Below are 24,517 nucleotides of genomic sequence, written 5' to 3'. Positions count from 1 at the left end.
AAATCAACAAATTCCACGAAAGAAAACCAAGAAAAGCAATCAAACAGGTGAAGGAAACAGTTTAACCCTTAAAAACTGGAATAGCAAAAACCCACAGAATTCTGTAAATGGAAAATCTGGATAAAAGATCAGGAATTACGTTGCAAGCATAGCAGAATACAAGAGATGGAAGAGAGAATCTCAGGCACTGAAGATACAATAGATTCATCAGTCAAAGAAAATGTTAAATACAACAAATTTCTCTCTCTCTCTCTCTCTCTCTCTCTGTCTCTTTCTCTCTGTCTATCTCTCTCTCTGTGTATCTCTCTCTCTCTCTGGTTTTCAAGACAGGGTTTCTCTGTAGCTTTGGAGGCTGTCCTGGAATTCGCTCTGTAGACCAGGCTGGCCTCTAACTCACAGAGATCCACCTGCCTCTGCCTCCCAAGTGCTAGGATTAGATGGTGTGCACCACCACCATCTGGCTAAATCCAACAAATTAATTCCAGAACACATGAAAAGACCAAACCAAAGAATAGGGACAGAAAAAGAAGAAGTCCAACTCAAAGGCACAGAAAATATATTCAACAAAATCAAAAAAAGAAAACTTTCCCAACCTAAAGAAGGACATGCCTATAAAAGTACAAGTAGCTTACAGAATACCAAATAGACTAGAACAACAACTATATATATCAGTAGCCTTCCTATATATAGACGATAAATGGGCTAAGAAAGAAATCAGAGAAACATCACCCTTTACAAAAGCCACAAACAACATAAAATATCTTGGGGTAACTCTAACCAAACAAGTGAAAGACCTATATGAACAAGAACTTTCAGTCTCTAAAGAAAGAAATTGAAGAAGACATCAGGAAATGGAAAGATCCCCCATGATCTTGGAAAGGTAGGATCAACATAATATAAATGGTAATCTTACAAAAAGCAATCTACAGATTCAATACAATCCTCCAACAAAATCCCAGCACAATTCTTCACAGACTTTGAAAGAACATTATTCAATTTCATATGGGGGAAAAAACAGAATAGCCAAAACAATTGTGTACAATAAAGGAACTTCCAGAGGTAACACCATCCCCGACCTCATGCTCTAGTATAGAGCTATAGTAACAAAAACAGCTTGGTGTTGGCATAAAAACAGACATGTGGATCAATGGAATCAAATTGAAGACATATGAACAACTGATTTTTGACAAAGAAGCCAAAAAGGTACAATGGAAAAAGGAAAACATCTTTAACAAATGGTGCTGGCATAACTGGATGTCAACATGTAGAAGATTAGAAATAGATCCTTCTATCACCATGCACAAAACTCAAGTCCAAGTGGATCTAGGACCTCAGCATAAAGCCAGTTACATTGAACCTGATAGAAGAGAAAGTGGGAAGTGGCCTGGAACACATTGGCACAGGAGACCCCTCCCTAAATAGAATACCAGTAGCACAGATACTGACAGCAACAATCAATAAATGGGACCTCCTGAAACTGAAAAGCTCCTATAAGGCAAAGGATATGGTCAACAAGACAAAACGACAGCCTACAGAATGGGAAAAGATCTTCACCAACCCCACATCTGACAAAGGACTTATCTCCAAAATATATAAAGAACTCAAGAAACTAGACAACAAAATACCAAATAATCCATTTTTAAAAAGGGGGTGGAGAGCTAAACAGAATTCTCAATAGAAGAAACTCAAATTGTGGAAAGACATTTAAGGAATCAGTCAACATCCTTAGTCATCAGGGAAATGCAAATCAAAACCACTCTAAGATTCAATCTTACACCTGTCAAATGGCTAAGATCAAAAATACTGAGGACAGCTTATGTTGGAGAGGATGGGGAGTCAGGGGAACACTCCTCCACTGCTGGTGCAAACTTGTACAGCCATTCTAGAAATCACTATGTCAGTTTCTCAGAAAATTGGGGATCAATCTACCTCAAGACCTAGCAATATCACTCTTGGGCATATACCCAAAGGATACCCAATCATACCACAAGGACACTTGCTCAACAATATTCATAGCGGCATTATTCATTATAGCCAGAACCTGAAAACAACCTAGATCCCCCTCAACTGAAGAATGGATGAAGAAAATGTGGTACCTTTACACACTGGAGTATTATTCAGTTGTAAAAAAAAAAAAAAAAAAAAAAAAAAGAAAAAAAAAGAAATAAATGACATCATGAATTTTGTAGGCGAATGGATGAAACTAGAAAAATAAACATTCTGAGTGAGGTTTGACTCAGAAAGGCAAACACAGTATGTGCTCACTCATAAGTGGATATTAGATATAAAGCAAAGGATAACCAGGCTACAATCCACAACTCCAGAGAAGCTACAGCCTTTTTCCAGTAATTGATGGAAAAGGATGCAGAGATCAACAACCAAACTCCAGGAATCCAGTCAAAGAGAAGGAGGAGGGAATACATGAGCAAGGGAGCAAGATTATGAAGGAGAAAGCTACAGAGACATCTGAATCAGGCTCATGGAAATGCATGAAGTCTGGATAGACTGCTATGGAGACTCCATGAATTAAACTAGGCCCTCCATATGCAGGAGACAATTGTGAAGCTTAGGTATCTGTTGGGCTCCTGGCAATAGAACCAGAATCTATCCCTGGTGCATGAGCTAGCTTGTTAGAACCTATTCCCTATGAGGGAATGCCTTGCTCAGAATTAACACAGAGGAGAGGGGCTTGGTCCTGCCCCAACTTAATGTGCCAATTGTGTCAACTCCCCATGGGAGCCTTACCTGTTGGGAGGAGAGGTGGGCTAGGGGAGAAGGTGATGGGAGGGAGGAGGAGGGGAGGGAGGGAGAACTTTGGCTGGAATGTAAAAAATAAATAACAAAATCTGTCTCAAAAAAAAAAAAAGAAAAAGAAAAAGAAAGGAAGGGAGGAAGAAAAGTAGAAGCAGAAAGAACAGGATCTCAAAGTTAGCTTCAGCTACATGAGACTTTTTCATGAAACCCAAACAGGACTAATCAGACAGCTAAGTGAGTAGGGTGCTTGGTGCTTGTTTCCATGTCTAACCACTTGAATTTGATTCCCAGGACCCAAATGATAAACAAGAAAACTATCTCCCCAAAACTGTCCCCTAATATCCACATGCATATACACACCAAATAAATAAAAATGGCCAGGCAGTGGTGACGCACACCTTTAATCCCAGCACTAGGAAGGCAGAAGCAGGCAGATTTCTGTGAGTTTGAGACCAGCCCGGTCTACAGAGCAAGTTCCAGAACAGCTAGGGCTACACAGAGAAAGATCTCAAAAAACATGCAAAATAAAAACTGTTTAATAAAATTAAACTACTTTAAATAATTATCATTGCCCTATCAATACCTATAAAAATTTAGATAAATTAAATAAGCATAAATGAAAAATAACCAACAAAGTTTAAAATATAGTTAAAATTTTTAAAAATTAGCTGATTGTACTGGTCAATGCCTATAGTCCTATCACTGATAGGCAGAGACAGGAGATCTATGCTGTAGTATTAGTGATTTTCAGGATGAATTATTAGACATAATAGTTAATCTCCATACCTATTTATTAACTATAGTAAGATAATTTCCATTCCATGTAGTGCTATTTTAATTACATCCTCTTCTTTTTGAGAAAAGATCTTTTATTTTTTATTTTTCAATTTTATGTGTATTAGTGTACTGCTTGAATTATATCAGTGATAGGGGGGAAATGGACCCAACAGTGTGTGTGCTGTAATCCTGGCACTTGGAAGGATAAGATAGCAGGCCCACAATGTCAAACCCTAGATTAAGTAAGACCTTGTCTCATAAAGTTTAAAAAAAAAAACAAAACAAAACAACAACAAAAAAAAACTTGTTGGGCTCAGTGGTGCACACTTTGATCCCAGCACTGGAGAGGTATAGGCAAGCAGTTATCTTTGTTCTGGGTCAGCCAGGGGCACACAATGAGATCATGCCCACTCAGATGTGTGGCTATCACAGTTTTAGTTTTTTGGGTTGGTAGTTTTGGTTTTTTGTTTTTGCTTGTTTGTTTGTTTGTTTGTTTGTTTGTTTTTCAAGATAGGGTCTCAAAAAATAGCCCTGGCTGTCCTAGAACTCACTATGTAGACCAGGCTGTCCTTGAATTCAGAGATCTACTTGCCTCTGCCTCCTGAAAACTAGGATTAAAAGAGTGCATCACCCCACCTGATAAAGTTTTAGTTTAAATTCTAACGTTAGATTCATATGGGACAGCACATGTTTTAATCTTAGCATCTTAGAGGTAGGGGCAGTAAGAACAAGAGTTCAAGGACAGTGTTTGAGTTAAATAGTGAGTTTTACGACACTACACTCTTAAGACCTATACTATATTGTTTTCAAAAGACACAATCTTTTTGCTGTTAATGTGTAAAACAGGTCTATATTACTTTCAGCACAAGATTTTTGTTGTCTTGGGGTATTTTGGTTCTGTTTGTCTGTTTTGTTGTTATTTTGAGAGAGTATTAAGATAGATTTCACTATGTAGCCCGGGTTGGTTTGGAACTCTGTAGACTTGATTTCATACAAATCTGCCTGCCTCTGCCTCCTGAATGCTGGGATTAAAGTTGTACACCACCAGGTTTGGCTTCAACATTGTTTTTAAAGATTTATTTGTTTATTATGTATACAGTAGTCTGACTGCATAAATGCCTGCACACCAAAAGAGGGCATTAGATCTCATTAGAGATGGCTGTGAGCCACCATATGGTTGCTAGGAATTAACTCAGGACCTCTGTAAGAGCAGACAGTGCTCTTGACCTCTGAGCTCTTGACCTCTGAGCCATCTCTATAGCTTCTGGCTTTAACATTTTTAAAACAACAAATAAACTGGGCATGGAGGCGCATAGCTCTAATCCAGGTATTTGGGAGATGGAGGCAATAAAATCAGAAGTTCAAGGTCATCCTCAACTATGTAACAAATGTGAGGCCAGCCTTGGCTAAATGAGACTTTGACTCAAAAACAAACAAAATCCATTAAATATATTATAGTTAGATAAGAAAACAGCCAGAGCCAGGCAGTACATACCTGTAATCCCAGCAGCTGAGAGATAGAAGCAGGAGGACCAAGAGTTCAAAGCCAGACTCAGCTACTTTGCAAGTTCAAGGCTAGACCTAAAAAGACCATGCCTCAAAAATAAATAAATAGAGCAGAAACAGTATATTTTCAACCTCAATGTTGTTAAAACGACATATTGAATAACAAATTTACTGACTATGAAGCCAATGTAAAATTAAAATTGTTTTCAGAATCAAAACTACTAAGGACTCTTACACAAAATCCCTCCTCATGCACACTACTGTGTATTTAAAAAAAAAAAAAAAAAAACAAGCAGAAAAGATGGGAAAATAACAGTCATTACATAACACAAAGGCTCTTAAAGACTACAGCTGATGCCGGGTTCCCGTAGAAGAGTTTTGCATTGTGGGAGTTCTTTCCTTTCTCGCTCCCCGGCCATCTTGGCGGCTGCTCTTGGTTGGGGGCTGTCCCGCACCTAAGGCAGGAAGATGGTGGCCACAAAGACGACGAAAAAGTCCCTCGAGTCCATCAACTCTAGGCTTCAGCTTGTTATGAAAAGTGGGAAGTACGTACTGGGATACAAACAGACTCTCAAAATGATCAGACAGGGCAAAGCGAAGTTGGTTATCCTCGCCAACAACTGCCCGGCTTTGAGGAAATTTGAAATAGAATACTATGCCATGTTGGCTAAAACCGGTGTCCATCACTACAGTGGCAATAACATTGAATTGGGCACAGCATGTGGAAAATACTACAGAGTATGCACACTGGCTATCATTGACCCAGGTGACTCTGATATTATTAGACGCATGCCAGAACAGACTGGTGAGAAGTAGTAAACCAGAAAAGCCTTCCTTTAATAAAACCACCAGAGCTCTTTAAAAAAAAAAAAAAAAAAAAAAAAAAAAAGACTACAGCTGATATGAAAACTTTAGCTGAAGTCAGCTAAAGAAAGAAGTTCCAGGCAGAGCCTATTTCCCCAGGCTCCTCATAAATAAAGGCAAAAATATATGCCTATACCTAAAAATAAAACAATCTAACTTCAACACCTTCATTTCTCTGACCTTATCTTAGGACCAAACCTACTACAGGCACTCTTAAAGATTATAAGAATTAATCCTATTCACATAAACTCACAAGCAGTGACCTGGTTCTCTAGGCACATGGAATAGCTAGCTGACCTGCTAGTCAAGCCTGAACTCTCATGAGACAATTTTGAAAGCCATACGATATTCCTTCTCTTCTTTGTTACCCTCCTGCTTCAGAACTTAAGATTAAAGTCTACCACTTAAGTGCAGTAACCACCATTTCTTTTTTATTTGAAAGGAAACATCTTTTAAAATAGAAATTGCATGCATCACTGCCTTGTTTTCAATCTCTGGTCAACATCAAACAGTTATAAGTATCAATTTGTATATTATGTTTTATTGGCTTTCACATCTGTCAAATATTTAATATAAAGATGCATTACAACATCTGTCAACCAGCTGACCACAGAGACTGACAAAACCGTGAAGACAGGATAGTATGATGTCCTTTTTCCCACCTCTCCTTTATTAACTATTAAAACTGAATACTTAGGGCCGACAGAGATCATACCACTCTTACAGAATAAAAGGATCTTCAGGGTCTGAGTTCAGCCCCGTGTGTGTGTGTGTGTGTGTGTGTGTGTGTGTGTATGTGTGTGTGTGTACAGAGATTATACCACTCTTACAGAGTAAGAGGATCTTACAGGGTCTGAGTTCAGCCCGCCCCGTGTGTGTGTGTGTGTGTGTGTGTGTGTGTGTGTGTGTGTGTGTGTGTGTGTACAGAGATTATACCACTCTTACAGAGTAAGAAGATCTTACAGGGTTTGAGTTCAGTCCCCAGAACCCATGGTCAGGAGGCTCCAGCTTCCAGGACACTCAGCGACATTTTCTTGACCTACACAGGTGCTTGAACATCGGCAAACAAATACAAATACACATAACTAAAATACATAAACAAATCTGAACCAAAAAACCAGACAACCAGTTGCAGAGAGGGAGGAGTGATAAGAAAACTGGTCAAGACCAGGCTATAGAAACCCACAGAGACAGCTGGCCTGAACAGGGGGGAGCTCATGGACCCCCCCCCCAGACTGATAATTGGCAAACCCAGCCCTGAGAAGGCAGAGACAGGCAGATCACTGAGTTCACTAGCCAGAACACCTAGCCAAATCGACCAGCCCCCAAGTTCCAGTGAAGCTAGGTAAATGTCAACAATAAGAAAATATGTGTTGTCACTAAAAATCAAGGTAGATCTCTCTCAGGAAACAACACTAGAATCAAGAGTTGTGGCACACGCCTTTAATCCCAGCACTTTGGAGGCTGAAACGGGTGGATCTCTGTAAATTAAACGCCAGTCTGGTCTGCATGCTGAGTTCCAGGGCTGCCAGGGCTATGTAGTAGAGATATCCTATGGAGAGGGAAGGAAGGAGGGAGGGAGGGCGGGAGGGAGGGGGGGAGGGAGGGAGGGAGGGAGGGAGGGAGGCAGGCAGGGAGGCAGGCAGGCAGGGAGGCAGGCAGGCAACAACACTAGAAATTGGTCTCCGACACACACACACACACACACACACACACACACACACACACACACACACACACACCACAGAGAGACACAGAGAGAGGCATATACATGAAAGAAAAAAACCTGAATACTCAAGATAAAAGAAAATCAAATGGTGAAAAAAATTATTCTTCTCCTCTTACAGAATAGCAAGTACCTTCTTCACGTTTATTCATAGTCTCTATAACCTTTTCTTAATGTGTACGTGTTTCGTCTGTGTATATGTCTCAGTACCTCTGCCTACTTGGTGCCTGCTTGGCTGTCAGATTCCCTGGAACTGGAATTACAGAAGGTGGTTGTTTTTTACAATTCTCTTGTTTATTTTGTTTTCTCTTGTTTTTTTAACAGAGGCCTGCTATATAGACCAGGCTGGCTTTGAACTTAGAGGCCCCACTCAGCCTCTTGGTGCTGTGATTACAAGGATTTACTATTCCATCTGGGCTACAACTCTCATTTTTAATGGTTCTTTAAAAAATAACACCATTTTAAATACTGCAGTATATATTTAGGTTGTAGGATTAAACCCACAAGATTCCTATATGCTAAACATATGCTCTACCACTGACCCCAAGCCTCCCAGTTCAGTTAGGACTTGTTTTTAAAAGTCATCGTAAGGGCTGAAGAGATGGTTCAGGGGTTAAGAACACTTGTTCTTGCAGAGAATCCAAGTTCCGTTCCCAGCATCTCCAGTTCTACTAGATCTAATGCTCTCCCTGACCTCTAAGGGCACCAGGCGTGCATCTGGTGCACATACATATGCATGCAGGCAAAACACTGACACACATAAAATTAAATAAATAAATCTAAAAAATTGGGCTGGGAGTGGTTCAAGACAGGGCTTCTCCGTGTAGCCCTGGCTGTCCTAAAACTTACTCCGTAGGCCAGACTGGCCTCAAAACTCAAGAGATTAACCTGCCTCTGCCTCCCAAGTGCTGGAATTAAAGGCAAGTGCCACCACCACCTGGCTTTTTTTTTAAAGTTATCTTAAATCAGGTATAGTGGTACACATCTGTAATCCCAATGCTTGCTTGAGAGGCTAGAGCAGAAGACTCAGAAGTTTGAGAGGTCAGCCTGAGCTACAGGGTAAGACCCTGTGTCTAAATGCAAAGAATTTTGCCAGGCATAGTGGTGCGCACCTTTAATCCAGCACTCAGGAGGTAGAGGCAGGAGGATCTCTGTAAGTTAGAGGCCAGCCTGATCTACAGAGTGAATTCCAGGACAGCCAGAGCTATGTAGTGAGATCTTGTCTGGGAAAAAAAAAAAAAAAACTAAATAATTAAAAATTATAATCAATTAGATTAACAGATGACCATTTAAAATATATTATTACATTTATTTGTTTGTTTATTTAGTGTGTGTGGATGCACATATGCCACAGCAGATGTGTGAAGGTCAAAGGACAACCTACAGTTCATTCCCTCTTTCCACCATGTGGCTCTCAGGGTTCTAACTCAGGCTTGGTAGCCTGTACCTTTGCCCACCATCTTACAGCCCTTATAGGTTATTTTTAATTTCTGATTATGTTCTAGTAGGAAGTACTGGTCAAATTTATTTCTAGAAGTATTCCTTCTGTATGTAATGCTACTGAGTATGTTATGGTTTTGCACATTTCTATACATTTAACCATTTCCATTTTGTTTCATTTTTATTTTGATGCCTTTCTTCTCTCATTGGTTCTTGTATTTACTCCTAGTGCAGGAATGGGCTGCAAAAAGCCCATTCCCTAAGGAGGGATGCTCTCTCAGCCTAGACACAATGGGGTCCTGCCCCAAATGATGTGACAGACTTTGATGATCCCCCATGGAAGGCCCCACCCTCTCTGAGGAGTGGATGGGAGGTGGGATGAAATGGTGGAAGGGGGGGAAATAGGAGGATGGGGGAGAGAGGGAACTGGGATTGGTATGTAAAATAAGTTTTTAATTTTAATAAAAATTATGTATGAAATTGCTTGTTAAAAATATAATGGGGAAGGGGACATGTATCCACTGATAGAGCACAAAGCCCTGGGTTTGGTCCTCAGCATGGAATAAACCAGGCATGCAGTCCATTATCTATAATCAAAGCACTTGGGAAGTGGAGGTAGTAAACTTAAGCTATATAGTGAGTTTAAGAACAAACTGGGCTACAGGAGACCCTATCAAAAAAAAGAAGAAAGAAAATAAATTGGTAATAGGGCTAAGTGTGGTGGCCTGTACCTGTAATCCCAACACTTAGGAGACTGAGGCAAAAACACCTCAGGTTCAATAACAACCTGGGCTACATAGTGAGTTCAAGGGTAACTTGGGCTACAGAAGACCTTACCTGAGAGAGAGAGAGAGAGAGAGAGAGAGAGAGAGAGAGAGAGAGAGAGAGCATTGATGATTTAGCCAAGTGTGGTAAAACATGCCTGTAACCTAGTACTTGGAAGGCCAAGACAAGACCTCAAGTTCAACACCCATCTGGACTATGTAATGAAACCCTATCTCAAAAAGAAAAGAAAAAAAAAAAAAAAACTATTTTCAGGATAATGGCCATAGAAAAATACTGGAAAGGAAACAAAACCTTATGAACATTATCTAGATTAGATTGTAAGAGAGGGGAGAAAACAGAAGAATTCTTTCACCAACTACCAACTGGAAGGATTTAAGAGAAGCTGAGGCAGGACTGGAGGAGCATCTCATGGTGATACAACTCTTTCTGGGAACAAAACCTGGAAACAACTGTCCTAAAAGGCCTGCGGCATGTGTGTTGGTGACACAAGTGACAAGTCACATTCAGAGGTAGCTACAATGACTGACCTATTCTCTAGTAAAGGCAGGACTATTCTAGCACAGGGCAGCAGCAGCCACGCCAAGGCTACACCGTGAAACCCTATCTCAGGAAAAAAGAAAGAAAAGTAAACAACCCTAAGTGGAAAATTTAACCTTCAGAGATAAAATCTGAGACCAACAAAGAAATACTCTTTCATCCTATGGAGGGTGAAGGGAATACCACATGTAAATGAATCTACCTCATTTTTCTTTTCTTGTTTTTTATTTGCTTTGAGTGAGGGTTTTACCATGTATGCATCCTTAGCTGGATTGGAGCTTGATATGTAGACCAGGCTGGCCTTGAACTCACAGATATTCATCTGCCTCTGCCTCCCCAGTGCTGGGACTAAGGCGTGTGCTACCACATCTGGCTTTGCCACATTTTTCATTAAGAAAAAAAAGCATTGTTTTTAAGAATATAAAATGATATAAGAAGTGCATGGCACTCAACATCAAAAAAGCACTTGGAATACTAACAGGGCCTCACTGTGTAGCCCTGACTGGCCCGTTACTATCTACCTGTATAGACCAGGCTGGGCTCCAACTCACAGAGATCTGCCTGCTTCTGACTCCCAGGTCCTCCCAAGTGCTCAGATTAAAGGCATGCACTACCACACCCTGCTATTTGTTAAGGCAGTATTTACCCTACCACTTTTAACCCAGTGTCTCCACATAGTAGATGAGTGCTACATCTCCAGCCCAAGATCTCTGAAACCCAGAAATGTTAAATCAGATTAGGCAACACAGCAAGACAGCATCACAAAAGCAAATGAATTGTAATGGGAATGTATAAAGCTAACCTCATGTACACAAAGCCTGTGTCTGATCCCCAGTATTCCATAAACCTGGCATGGAGGTACACATCTGTAATTTCAGAACTTGGAAGATAGAGACAAAAAGATCACAAGTTCATGGTCATGTTCAGCTTCATACCAAGTTTGAGGCCAAAAATAAATATAAATAAATGAATAAACAAACAAATACCAAAGCAGAAGAGAGTGGCACAGAAGCAAAGGATGAAAGGCCTTTAGTCCAGAGACTAAAATAATAAGGATGCCTACTAGGAGACAGGAAAGTGTTTGCTTGTTTTTTGCTTTTTTTGTTTTTTGTTTTTTGTTTTTTTTTTTTCCCAGACAAGGTTTCTCTGTGTAGCTTTGGAGCCTGACCTAGTACTTACTCTGCAGACCAGGCTGGGCTCAAACTCAAGAGATCACCTGCCTCTGCCTCCAATGTTCTGGGACTAAAGGTGTACACCACAACCACCTGGTGACAGGAAAGAATCTAAACTTAAAGGGAGACTAGCAAGATTGCTCAGTGGGTAGTACACAAGCCTGACAACTTGAGTTTAATCCTTGGTACCAACAGTGGAAGGAGAAAACAACTACTCAAAGTTATCATCTGATTCCCATGTTTGTGACGCACAACACATGGACACAGACACACACACACACACACACACACCACAGAGGCAGGGGAGTTAAAAACATTTAAAGGAGCAGAAGTATGAAGAAGGTGGAAAAGTAGCTCAATAGTTCATCATTTGCCTAACATGTACGAGGCCAATGAAGACTAAAAAGAAAGATAAGAATAGGAGAAAAATATAAAAATCTATGTAGCTGAAGCTGGCCTTGAACTTCTGATATTCCCATTTCTACCTCCAATGAGCTGGATGGGGAGGGTTATATTCATGCACCACCCATGCCTGGCCATTTGTTCTTGAAACTTCAGGAGCTTCAGTTCTCCTTGTGTTAGGGCTCTAATTACATTCTGGTTTATGTTTTGTTGTCGATGTTTTGTTTTGCTTTTTGTTTTTTGTGATAGGACCTGGAACCCATTTCAAGCTGGTCTTGAACTTGCAAGATTATAAGCATGTGCTACCATACCAGGCTTTTGCTTACAAGCTAAATCCAATTTCTCCCCTTTTAAAGTTGTAGTGATCTCTTTATTCTTAGGGAGTTTCTTAAATTTTTCCTCTACATTATCACTTTGGTTTTCTTCTAAGTTAACATGTTTATTAATGTTTTTGTTGTTACAGGAACATGTTTCCTGTAGCCCAGGGTGACCCCAAACTCCCTATGTGGCTAAGAATGATCTGAACTCTGATTCTCCTGCCTCCACTTCCTGACATCTGGGAGTTGGAATTATGCATTCTACCAACTCAGCTATACCCCATCTCCTATTCCCCCCACTTTTTGTTGTTGTTGTTGAGAATGGGTCTCACTATGCTACCCAGGTTGGTCTCAAGCGATGAGTAAAATGATCTTCCTACCTCAGCTTCCTGAGTACTTAGAACAGAAGTAATTTCAAATATCGAACAACGTTGTCTTCACATAAAGATCTAAATTTGCAACTTGAGAGTTCTCAAAGAATATCAAATAACACTAATGAAAACATCAAAAGTTCTAGTGAAAAGCATCCATCAATTTTGTCTAATAGCAGAGCACTATAATCCGGGAACTCTATACCCAGTCAGTTGCACTCACATGTGAGGCCCATTGTGCTCTTGGCATCTTGCTAGCTCTGAGGAAAGGAAGCAGCACAGTGTAATTCAATTTTTTAAGTACTCATGTGTGTAACATGACTCTATCACCCTGTCCCCTTTAATAATACCAAGGATGAACATTAGACCCAAGACAAATGACAAGAGGATGCAATCAGCTCAGTCATGTTCTGAAAGGAAAGCTCTGCCAAAAGAAGATTTTTACATGTATACTTGGCAAGGGCTGGTCCATTTATTCCCAACCAAATCTTGGGAGACATCATTAAAGTTTGCTTGTATTTTATCTATATTTTGTAAGTATTCTACACAAAGACCCAGTCATTTAAAGAACTCAAACATTATTCTTCACTTAGACTGATTCTAAATATATCAAGGATACTAGACAATAATTAAATATAAATTTCAAAACATGTCTCTTAAGTGTAAAAAACAAACAACAAAAACCAGGTTTATATCTATGAACTGAGTTCCCTTCCAGGTGGAAGGCGAGAACCAAAATGACTCCATTGTCCTCTGATACTCAAAGTGGCACAAGCATGACAACTCCCCTAAATAAAAAGGTGTTACAACAGACATAACTATGACATTTCTGAGCAACAGTGGGCTTATAGAGTTATGAGAAAGGTAACTTACTCCCTTATATGTTCTAATTCCTAGAGAAACTTTGAGATAAATCCTACTAGTACTTCATACTTCAGATAAGGACTTGGGTCTTAAGAGATTTAAACAATTTGCTCGAGGTTACAGACCAAGGAATAGAGCTGGACTCCAGCACTGGTCCTCTGACTGCAGATCTATTGCTCAGGAGGATTCCCTGAGTGATAAGACTGTCTTTGTTAGCTCTACAGTGAGTGAGGTTTGAAAACCTCTTTAATTCTACCAGCATGCTAGAGGATTTTCCCAAGAAACTGGGAGAAGATTGCAAAGGTACACAACCTCCATCTGAGTGTTCAAGCTAGACATGGTTCTTCAGTGCTAGTATTGCCCGATCTATACTACCATGCTAACTCTGGGTATTGACTCCTGTGGTAGTTTGAATGTAATTGGTCCCCATATGCCTATAGGGAGAAGCACTATTAGGTGTGTCTTTGTTGGAGGAAGGGTGTCACTGTGTAAGCAAGTTTGGGGTCTCATATATGCTCTAGGCACACCCAGTATCTCAGGCATGTGGGATCAAGATGTAGGTAGGGCTCTCAGCTCCTGCTCCAACACTATGTCTGCCTGCCCGCTTGCATGCTGCACCATGATGATAATGGACTAAACCTCTGAAAATGTAAGCCACCCCAATTAAATGTTTTTCCTTTATAAGAGTTGCCATGGTCACAGTGTCTCTTCACAGAAATAGAAACCCTGATAAGACAACTCCTAAATTCTAGTCTGTCTTTTGAAGCTTTTCTGTCTGGTGTTAATGAACCATCTTTCCAGGCATATTTTATTTCTGTGTGTGTTTTGGTTGGGGAAAGGGGAGGAGTGGAAATACATCTTCATAACTCCATCAATGTCAGAATGCCAGATCTCCTAACTCAGGAATGGAATAAATTCTAAAAACTAGAGATAAAGCTGAGTATGGAAGTACCAAACTCAGGAGACACAGGCAGGAAGATCACAGGTTCAAGGCCAATCTGAGCTACATAGCAAGACACTCAAAAAGCTAGCACAGGGGCAAGAGAGATGGCTCAGCAGTTAAAGACATTTGTTGTTCTTCCAGAGGACTCAAGTTCTGTTCCCAGCACCGTGTCAAGCAGTTCACTACCATAACTTCAACTCCAGAGAATTTAATGCCTTTGGCTCCCACAAGAACCTGCATTCACATGTACAAACCTACCTAGATACATATATACCTAACACAAAATTAAAATTATTAAAGTAAATCTTTTTAAAAGCCAATAATAGGCCAGATGGAGGTGACACCTGCCTTTAATCCCAGCACTCCGGAGGCAGAGGCAGGTGGATCTCTGGGAATTCAAGGCCAGCCTGGTCTACAGAGCGAGTTCCAGGATAGGCTCCAAAACAATACAGGGAACCCTGTCTCAAAAAACAAACAAAAAAATAAAAAATAAAAAAGAGATATACTGGGAAACCACTGGATTTGACTTGAATTTTTAGAAGATATCTCTGTCTATTTGCCTACTGCTTTGAAAATGAACTTAAGGGGACATAAATTATCAAAAGAAAAAGATATACTGAAAACCTAATGAAGTAATCTAGATAAGGGGTGATGTGATGGTGGCTTGTACCAATATAACAGAAGTAGAGATGATATTTTTAAAAATCTGATAAAGTATGTGAATGAATTAAGAATTAATTTATGAATCCCAGCACTATGGAATCAAGGCAAGCAGATTTCTTTAAGTTCAAGGCCAGCCTCATCTACATAGCAAGTTCTATGACAGCCAGAATTAGAGACCCTGTCTCAAAAAAAAAAAAGACACATTAGTTTATGAGACCAAGACAGAACTGCTGAATATTAGTAGACTATAATACAAAGATGCTTTTGTATTTTGCATATGTTCCTTCATATATATATATATATATGGAATATCCACTATCAAGCACTGTGTCATGTAACACAAGGAGAAAAATCAAGATACTGGAATAGTTTAGCAGATAAAGGCATCTGCTTTAACCTAGGAACCTCAACTTGATTCCCAGAACCCATGTAAGGGTAAAAAGAGGAAACTGATGTTTGAAAGTTTTCCTCTGACCTAGAGACACACACACACACACACACACACACACACACACACTTTAAAACAATTTTAATGATGCCTTCTGCCCTCCTGAGTCTCATACACTAAACAATAAGCAGTTCTACCAGACAATGTACTACCTGGACTGTCTGATTCTAATCATCAGAGCAAAACCATCTCTTGAAAAAACAATCAAAACCATTACAGGGCCTGATATCAACTCAATCTGTTTGTCTAGATCCATCTTAGAGTCAGCTTTCCAGCCAAGCATGGTGGCTTATGTGCCTATAATTCCAGCAGTATGGTGGGCTAAGAGAGGAGGAATGCCATGAATACAAAGCTAGCCTGAGCTACATTGTAGGCTCTTATCTCAAAGAAATTAGAAAAAAGTAGCCCTAACTACTCCCCAGTTGTTTCATGTGTGTCACTGGGATGCAACCTGGGACCTTAGGAATGCTAGACAAGGATGCTATCCTCAGCTATATCCCCAACTCTTAGCTCTTTTTTTTTTTTTTTTTTTTTTTTTTGGAGACAGGATCTTTAAACTCATTCTGTGGCACAGACAGATCTGAATTTTTTGTGATTTTCCTTCCTCAACCACTTGAGTAGCTAGGATTACACACCTGCACTAATACTACTTTCAGGAATTCAATGCATCCCTGCAATTTAATCATTAGTACTGCTTCTTTAACTCTAAAGAGACAGAATGAAGGAATCATATAGTATGAGATCTGGAAATGATAATCTTCTCTGTACTCTTTTTTCCTTAATTTTTTTATTTTCTTTTTTGTTTGCATAGTTTTGTTGTTGTTTGTTTGTAGTCCTGGCTGTCCTGAAACAAGGAATATACTTGCCTCTGCCTGCTGAGTGATGGAAATACAGGTATGCACCACCATACCCAAATGTTTGTATATTTTTGTTGTTGTTGCTGTTGTGGTTTTGTTTGAATCAAGGCATCAACATGTAGACAAGGTGGCCGGTAACTATGTAGTCTATGCCAGTCTCAAGCGCCTAAGTGTTATGATTACAGGTCCATGCTGCCACACCTAGCTCCTCTGTACTCTTGCCAAGACAGAACCAACAATGATTTCTACTTAGAAACTTCCTGTGACCTAATGAATAAAAGGTGTGGGTAATTATTTAGGCCTGGACTTACTCTGGAACTGAAAGATAAAACAAGGGTGCTTAACCCAGGCATGACAGCACATGCCACTTGGGAGGCAGAGGCAGGAGGATCAGTCATAGTCACCTACAAAGAAGTCCAGGGCTATCCTGAGTGCATTTCCTCAGTTCTCTACCTTGATCTCTAGAAAAGAAAAGCAGAAAAAGGATAAGACCAAAAGACTTATCTAAGATTAAGGAGTGTATATTAACCAAATAAACTACTCAGTGTATTCCTCTGAAACCCCAAGCACAGAAAAAGTTATCCAGAGAAAATGAACAGAAGTGCTCAAGGCAAAAGACTAAAAAGAAAAGGGTAAGTTAGGAAGGACTTAAAATAGTCTCATGGGGCTGGAGAGCTGCCTGATCTTCCAGAGGATTTGAGTTTGATTTCTATCACCCATTTCAGCCCAGGAGATCCAACACCCTCTTCTGGCCTCTGAGGGCACTGCATGAACATGGTACTCAGACATGAATACATCAAAACAGCTATACACACAAAATATTTTTAAAGCTTAAATGAGCTATGTGTGGTGGCACGTATCTTTTACCCCAGCACTCAGGATGCAGAGGCAGGTAAATCTCTATGAGTTCAACACAGTGAGTTCCAGGACAGCCCAAGCTGTCAAATTTTTAAAAGAAAAATTTTCCCATCATGGGGCTGTGGTGTGTCACTCAATGGTTAGGCATTTGTCTAGCATGTGCAAGATCATGAGTTCAATTCTCAATACCACATACAGACACTAAATATATACCTATAAATCCACATTAAAAAGTTTTTATCTGAGTAGTGGTGGTGCACACCTTTGATCCCAGCACTCGGGAGGCAGAGGCAGTCGGATCTTTGTGAGTTTACAGAATTAGTTCAGACAGCCAGGACTACACAGAGAAACCCTGTCCTGAACAATGAAATACAGAAAGAGGGAAGAGAGAGACAGGGAGGGAGGCAGGGAGAGAGAGAGAGGAGAGAGGAGAGAAAGGAGTTTTAAAAAATATTCTCAGGAATAACTATCATAAGATCTGAAAACCAACTTGGACAAACACTGCTAATTGTGAATAATAAATCACTGTATTACTTAGTAAACTCCCACAATGGAAAAGCCTGAAGGAAAAAAAAAAAAAAAAAAAAAACTTTTACAAAAAAAAAAAAAAATTGGGGAACTTCTTTAGATTTTAAATTACCAAGTCTATATTGTTAGACCCAACCTTATTTCAATGCCATCATCATTTTGCATGTTCTAGCATTTCATATCCTTTCTTGTATATATCAAAATTCAGACTGAACAACTAGGGTTATAGAACAGGATCCGTTACCATGACTGTCTTTAAGCGTTGTCCAGGCTGTCTTTGTCACTGTTTAATTGCTGTGAAGAGATACCATGACTGTAGCAACTCTTACAAAAAGGAAGCACACAGGCAGGTATTGCCCTGGAGCTGAGAGCTTTATGTCCTGATCCACAGGCAGCAGGGAGAGAAGGACAGACAGCCTGAGCCTGGCATGGGCTTCTGAAATCTCAAAGCCCACTCTTAGTGACACGTTACCTCCAAAAAGACCACATCTCCTAACCCTTCTAATCCTTCTCAAATAATGACACTCCTTAATATCTAAGCATTCAAATATATAAGCCTACGGGGGCCATTCTTACTCAAACCACCACACACTCTGAATGTACGTGGCTGAATTTCTGTTTCAAAAAACAAGAAAGTAGAAAAGAATGGAAATTATAACTCATATACTTAAGAGCTAAGCTGATCAGGCAGGTCTCAACATTTGCCAGGGCTATAGTAAGGCCCCCAACTCAAAAAATAAAAATAAGCTGGGCAATGGTGATATATGCCTTAAAACCCAGCACTTGAGAGGAAGAGGCAGGAGGATCTCTGTGAGTTTGAGGTCTACAGAGCAAGAGCTCCAGGACAGCGAAGGCTGCACCAAGAAACCCTGTCTCAAAAAAAAGAAAAGAAAACCCACTATACAACATACAATTTCCTCTTTAAAGATTAATTAAAACACAGTCAACTATCCACGGCCTCAGACTTAATTAAACAGTACGCTCTGAAATTCAAGCCCAGATTTGAAAGCCTACACTTTAGGCAGCCCACAGCTTTCTCACTGCAGTATTAATATCAGATCCACGCCAACTGAAACTGAAATAGCTAATGCTATAATTTATGCCAACATAAACCAAGTAGAGAAAAACAAAATTAATTTTGTGAAAATTTGGTAGTGTGGCCAGCTATAGTAGCATATGCCCGTAACCCCAGTTCTAAGGAGGCTGAGGCAGGAACAAGCTCCAAGGGCTTGAAAAATGGCTCAGTCATTAAGGTACTTGCTAGCAAGCATGAGAGCCTGAGTTCATATCCCAAGCACTTATAAAGAACAAAGAAATAAATAAAACTAGGGCTGGAGAGATGATTCACTAGTTAAGAGCACTGACTGCTCTTCCAGAGGTCCTGAGTTCAATTCCCAGCACCAACATGGTGGCTCACAACCATGTATAACAGGATCTGATACCCTCTTCTGGCATACAGGTGTACACACAGAGCACTCATATGTAAAATATAACTAAGTAATTTTTAATTAAATTAAAAAAATAAACACCATGGCAGTGAGTGTCTGCAATTCCAGCACTGGAGGGGGATAGTAATCAGACACAGGTAGATCTTTGGAGCTCACCAGCCAACTACCCTAATTAAGCAGTGAGCTCCAGGTTCAGTAAGAGACCCTAACTCAGTAAGGCAAAGAGCAACTGATAAAGACATCTGACCTTAATCCAGGCACTGGTGGAGCAGGCCTTTAATCCCAGCACTTTGGGAGGTAGAGGCAGGTAGATCTCTGTGAGTTTGAGACAAACCTATCTACAGAGTGAGTTTCAAGACAGCCAGGACTGTTAGACTGTTACACAGAGAAACACTGTCTTGGAAAAAAAACAAACAAAACAAAAACCAGATATCTGACATTGATTGACCTCTGTGGGGTCTTTTTGGTTTTTTATTGTTGTTGTTTTTGTTCTTGCCTCTGCCTCCCAAGTACTGGGATTAAAGGCGAGCGCCGCCGCCGCCGCCGCCGCCGCCGCCGCAGCCGCCACCACCACCCAGCGATCAACCTCTGTCTTACACACACAAGACAGAGACAGATGCAGAGATACAGAGAGAGAAACAGAGACAAAGAAGAGACAAATAGAGACAGAGACAAAGCTTTCCAGAACAGCCTATAATAGCTACTTTTCTAGACCAGCCTGGACAAAACAGAAAGACTATCTCAAAAAAGTCAGAGAGGCAGCAAGATGACACAGTGAAAGTAAATGCACTTGCCAGGCAAGCCTGGCAGCCTAAATTCAATCCCTAAATCCACATAAAAGTGGAAGGTAGCATGGATAGTGTATAGCATGGATAGTGTAAACAAAACTAAATAATGTGTATATGATTTCTTGCATTCCTATGGAGTTCTTAAAGTTATTTTCCTTTTACAGTAATACTAAGGATTGAACTCAGGGCTACCCATATGCTGACAAGCACTCTCTACCACTGAGTTCCAAGCCCAGCCCATCTGAAGTCTTAAGTATCACTGGTAAATTTCCACTACACTTCACAGATTTTTATCATAACTTGAAGAGACTAAAAATGAAGAATATACAAATATGCTGCCTTAGGTACTTTAAAAACATAATTTATCCAAGAGACAAAAAAATTTACTAACTATAAGGTACTTTTCAAACCAAAAGACAAATAAGTACTTGCGTCAAACCTTAGCTAACAAAACCGATGACTAATTCTAAAGTAAACACAATCCAGGTTATAATTGAACACATACAAGTGCTCATGTATCTTTTTAAATGTTTTATAAATAAGTAAGCCTCGGTTGTGTTTGCATTAATACACTATCAGATTTCTATAGTTACTATTTATCAGAAACAATTCAAGTTTGCTTATATATGAACAGGACAAGGTCAGTCCAGCTATCTACCTAACTACTTTGTAAAGCAAGTGGTTATTACAATTCTACTGAAGTGTAAAGAAAAATTAAGGTATTTTCAAATTCAGTCAATTTAATGTTTAACTTAATAGCTAACACTGTTATTTTAAGATCTCTTACAAAGCTGAGTGTGGTGAAGCACACCTTTAACCCCAGCACTCAGGAAGACAGGGACAAGGGAAACTCTGAGTTTGAGACCAGCCTGATCTACATAGTAAGTTCCAGAACAAACAGAGCTACATAGTGAAACCCTGAGGGGGGGGCAGAGACAGAGAGACAGAAACAGAGCAAGAGAGTCCTTGCAAGGCTTGGAGGTACAAGCCTATTATTTCAGATACTTGGGAGGATAAGACAAGAAGATTCCACGTTCAAGACCAGCCTGGGTTAACTTGGTAAGGCCCTGTCTCAAAAAATAAAACATAGATGAAAAGTGTAACTAAAGAATAAAGTATTTGCCTAGCATTCATTGAGCCCCAGTACCAAAAGTCTCTTATCTAGCATATCAAGCATAATTGTTATTTTATTATTTTGTAGATAGGTTTCACTATGTTGCCTTGCCCAAGCTGGTCCCAAACTCCTAGACGCAAGAAATTCTCCTACCTCCCCAGTAGCTGGAACTATAGCAGTATAGCAGACCCATTTATTAGTATTTATTAAAATTCATTAGCTAGGGCTAAGGATGTAATTCAGTTGGTAGAGTGCTTACCTTGCATGCATGAAATACTAGAACCACATAAATTGGGTGGACTGGCACATGTCCACAATCCCAGCATTCAGAAGGTGGAGGAAAGAGAATCAAGAATTCAAGGCCATCCTCTCCTACATAAAGAACATGATGCAAATCTATAGTCATGGCACTGTGCATGAACCTGATCTCCAGTCATTAAGGTGCACATGTTCAAAGGTATGTTAACAGCTTACCCTACCTCTTCTCTCTAGTTAGAGCAACTCATAGAATTAGATCTTAAGGAAATTAGAAAGCAACAGCAGATGTCATAGAAACCAAGAAGCACCTGCTATCATCTGACTAGGGAGCAGAGGTTATGACTGGCTTCTACTAGAAATAGCTGAACTATTCTAATAAGCAAGCCGTACTGACATCACAAAAGCATGCTGCCAAACCAATGTCCTTTAATGTCAATTATTAGCACCTTATTTTTTATTTCAGTAATTTATTATTATTCCATTAGTCTGCTATTTTAATAATGATTAGAACTCAGGATTCTAATTCTGATTCAGGAGCTAGAGAGATGGCTCACTGGTAATCCCAGCACTGTGGAGACAGGGGTAGGTGGATCTCTGGGTTAGAGACCAGCCTGGTCTACAAAGTGAGTTCCAGGACAGCCAAGGTAACACAGAGAAACCATGTCTCAGGGGGGAAAAAATGTTTTCTGTAAAGACTGAGAACCGGAGTTTTAATTATTAGTATCTACATGAAAGCTGGACCCAGTAGTATGTGTCTGTAATCCCCAGAAGGATGAGAACAGAGACAGGAAAATCCTCTAGAGCATGAACAACAAAAAGGCCCAGTCTCAAACAGGATAGAAGATGAGGACAACACCCAAAGCCGTCCTTACTTTCATATGTGTGTTTACATATGGATTCATACAACTCTCTCTCTCTCTCTCTCTCTCTCTCTCTCTCTCTCACTCTCTCACACACACACACACACACACACACACACACACACAAGATTTTTTTTTTTCAATATAGCATGGCAGTGATTTTTTTTCAATATAGCATGACAGGAGAAAACACTTGGCAGTTAAGAGCACACACTGCTCTGCAGAGGAGTAGAGTTCAGGTCCCAACACATGTCAGGTGGCTGTCAAACACCTGTAACTCCAGTTTCACCAAACCCAACTCCCTCTTCTGGCTTCTCTGGATACCTGCACACACATAAACATAACTAACACAAACATACATACATAAATAAAATAAATCTTTTTAAAAGAATGAAATTAGGGGATAGGCTGCTTTTCCAAAGGACCCAGCACTCACATGGTGGCTCATAACTGCCTGTAGGTGCAGTTCCAGGGAATCCAACGTCCTCTTCTAGAATTCACAGGCACTAGGCAATATTGTGGTACACACACACAAGCAAGCAAAATACCCATTCACATAAAAGAAAAATAAAGGAGAAGAAATCAGTACATATAAAATGTAACATAATTTTATGCATAAAATGAAAAGGAAATAGATAAAAGAAAAGGGGTTAGATTAACTTTTATTTTTCTCTTATAGGTATATTTTCCATTTTTTTCCTTATTTCTTTCTTCACCTCTTTATTTTAGCATTTGTGTTTTTGAGACAGGGTCTCATGTATCCCAGATTAGTCTAGAACTAGATATGTAGTTCTATCATTCACCTCCCAAATTCTGAGATTACAGCATGAGGTACCACTACTGACGTCATTTCTGTTGTTGCCTCGTTTTTTGTTGTTTCTTTCTTGTTCTGTTTTTGAGTTTGGGGCTGGGTTTTTTTATTAGTTTCTGGGTTTTGGAGAGGTTAGGTTTTCTTAAAATTTTGTTTCTTGTTTTGAGACAGGGTCTCACCATATAGCCTTAGGTAGCTGGACTAGAACTTGCTATGTAGACCAGCTTGACCTAGAACTGGCAGACATACCTACTTCTACCTCCCAAGTGCTGGAATTAAAGGCATGAGTCATGGTACACTGATGGGAGATGTCATTCTATAAATATGTTTCTCTTATTGGTCAACAGGAAAGCAAGATAGGCGGGACTAGGAGACAAGGATGATTCTGGGAGATGTAGTAGAGGAGAGTCAAGATGTAGAGACTTGAGAAAAGAGGTCCAAACCCTCTCTCTGGTAAAATAAGACCACGTGGAAACACTTAGTTTGATAGAAATGGGTTAATATTTAAAATGGAGCTAGCCAATAAGAAATGCTAGTAACCTGCCAACAGCTTTATATATAATACAGCGTCTCCATGTTATTTGGTACTGATGCAGCTATGAGACCAGGTTAGTGGAAAACTTTTCCTAACAGTGCCCAGCCATATTTCTGTACTTTGAGAAATGATCTACAAAGAGTAGACTATTTTTGTTTGCTTTGAAAAAGCCTCAAACTCAATATTGCTCTTGCCTCAGCCTCCCAAATTCTCAGATTACAAGTGTGGCACCGTGACCAGTTTATACTGTTCTTTGTGTATGTGTGTGTTCACCTGAGTGTATGCATTTGTACATGTGCATGTGTGTGTATGCAGAGAGCAGAGGTCAACCTCAGGTGTCATTCCTTAGGCACAGTTCATCAGGTGCATCACGTTAGCTGCTCCCTCCTTTGTTCTTGTCTTTATTTTGTGTGTATGGGCATTTTACCTGCATGTATGTTTGTGCACCACTTGCAGCCCTGGTTCTTGCAGATGCTAGAAGAGGTCCGAACCTCTGGACTAGAGGTATAGGTAGCTGCCATGTGGGTGCTGAGAATCAAGTCCAGGTCCCTCTGGAAAAGTGGCCAGCGTTCTTAAGCCATCTCTTTAGCCCCTATCACTTCCTTCTATGGGACAAAGTCTCTTACTGTCCTGAAGCTAACCGGAAACCTAAGGTAACTGGCTCCCCAGGCACTAAGTCCAGCTTTTTTACTTAGATCTGAGGGCTAAACTTGGGGCCCTATGTTTACTGAGTGCACTATCTCCCTAGCCAATCTGCTACTATTTTTATGAGAAAAAGTTATCTTTCTATAATCTAACCCCATATGAAATTCAGAGTTTTTCCAGGCATGGAGTCACATGCCTTTAATCACAGCACTTGGAAGGCAGAAGCAGGCAGATCTCTTAAATTC

At 40.0% G+C, this 24,517-nt stretch overlaps 2 protein-coding genes across 8 annotated transcripts in view; one reads left to right on the top strand and one right to left on the bottom strand.

The window, feature by feature from the left end:
- Positions 1-24,517, bottom strand: part of Unc13b (unc-13 homolog B) — a 207,763-nt gene that overhangs the window by 166,571 nt on the left and 16,675 nt on the right. The gene's annotated exons all lie outside the window — the stretch shown is intronic.
- On the top strand, positions 5,418-5,926 carry LOC127224586 (60S ribosomal protein L30-like). Its single transcript, XM_051187640.1, has one exon. The coding sequence runs from the start codon at positions 5,506-5,508 to the stop codon at positions 5,851-5,853; it is 348 nt and encodes a 115-aa protein (XP_051043597.1). The 5' UTR covers positions 5,418-5,505; the 3' UTR covers positions 5,854-5,926.

The sequence above is a fragment of the Phodopus roborovskii genome, unplaced genomic scaffold (assembly GCF_943737965.1).
Source record: "Phodopus roborovskii unplaced genomic scaffold, PHOROB, whole genome shotgun sequence".
NCBI lineage: Eukaryota > Metazoa > Chordata > Mammalia > Rodentia > Cricetidae > Phodopus > Phodopus roborovskii.
The sequence above is the reverse complement of the archived record's forward strand: the minus strand, read 5'-3'. Positions and strand labels throughout refer to the sequence as shown.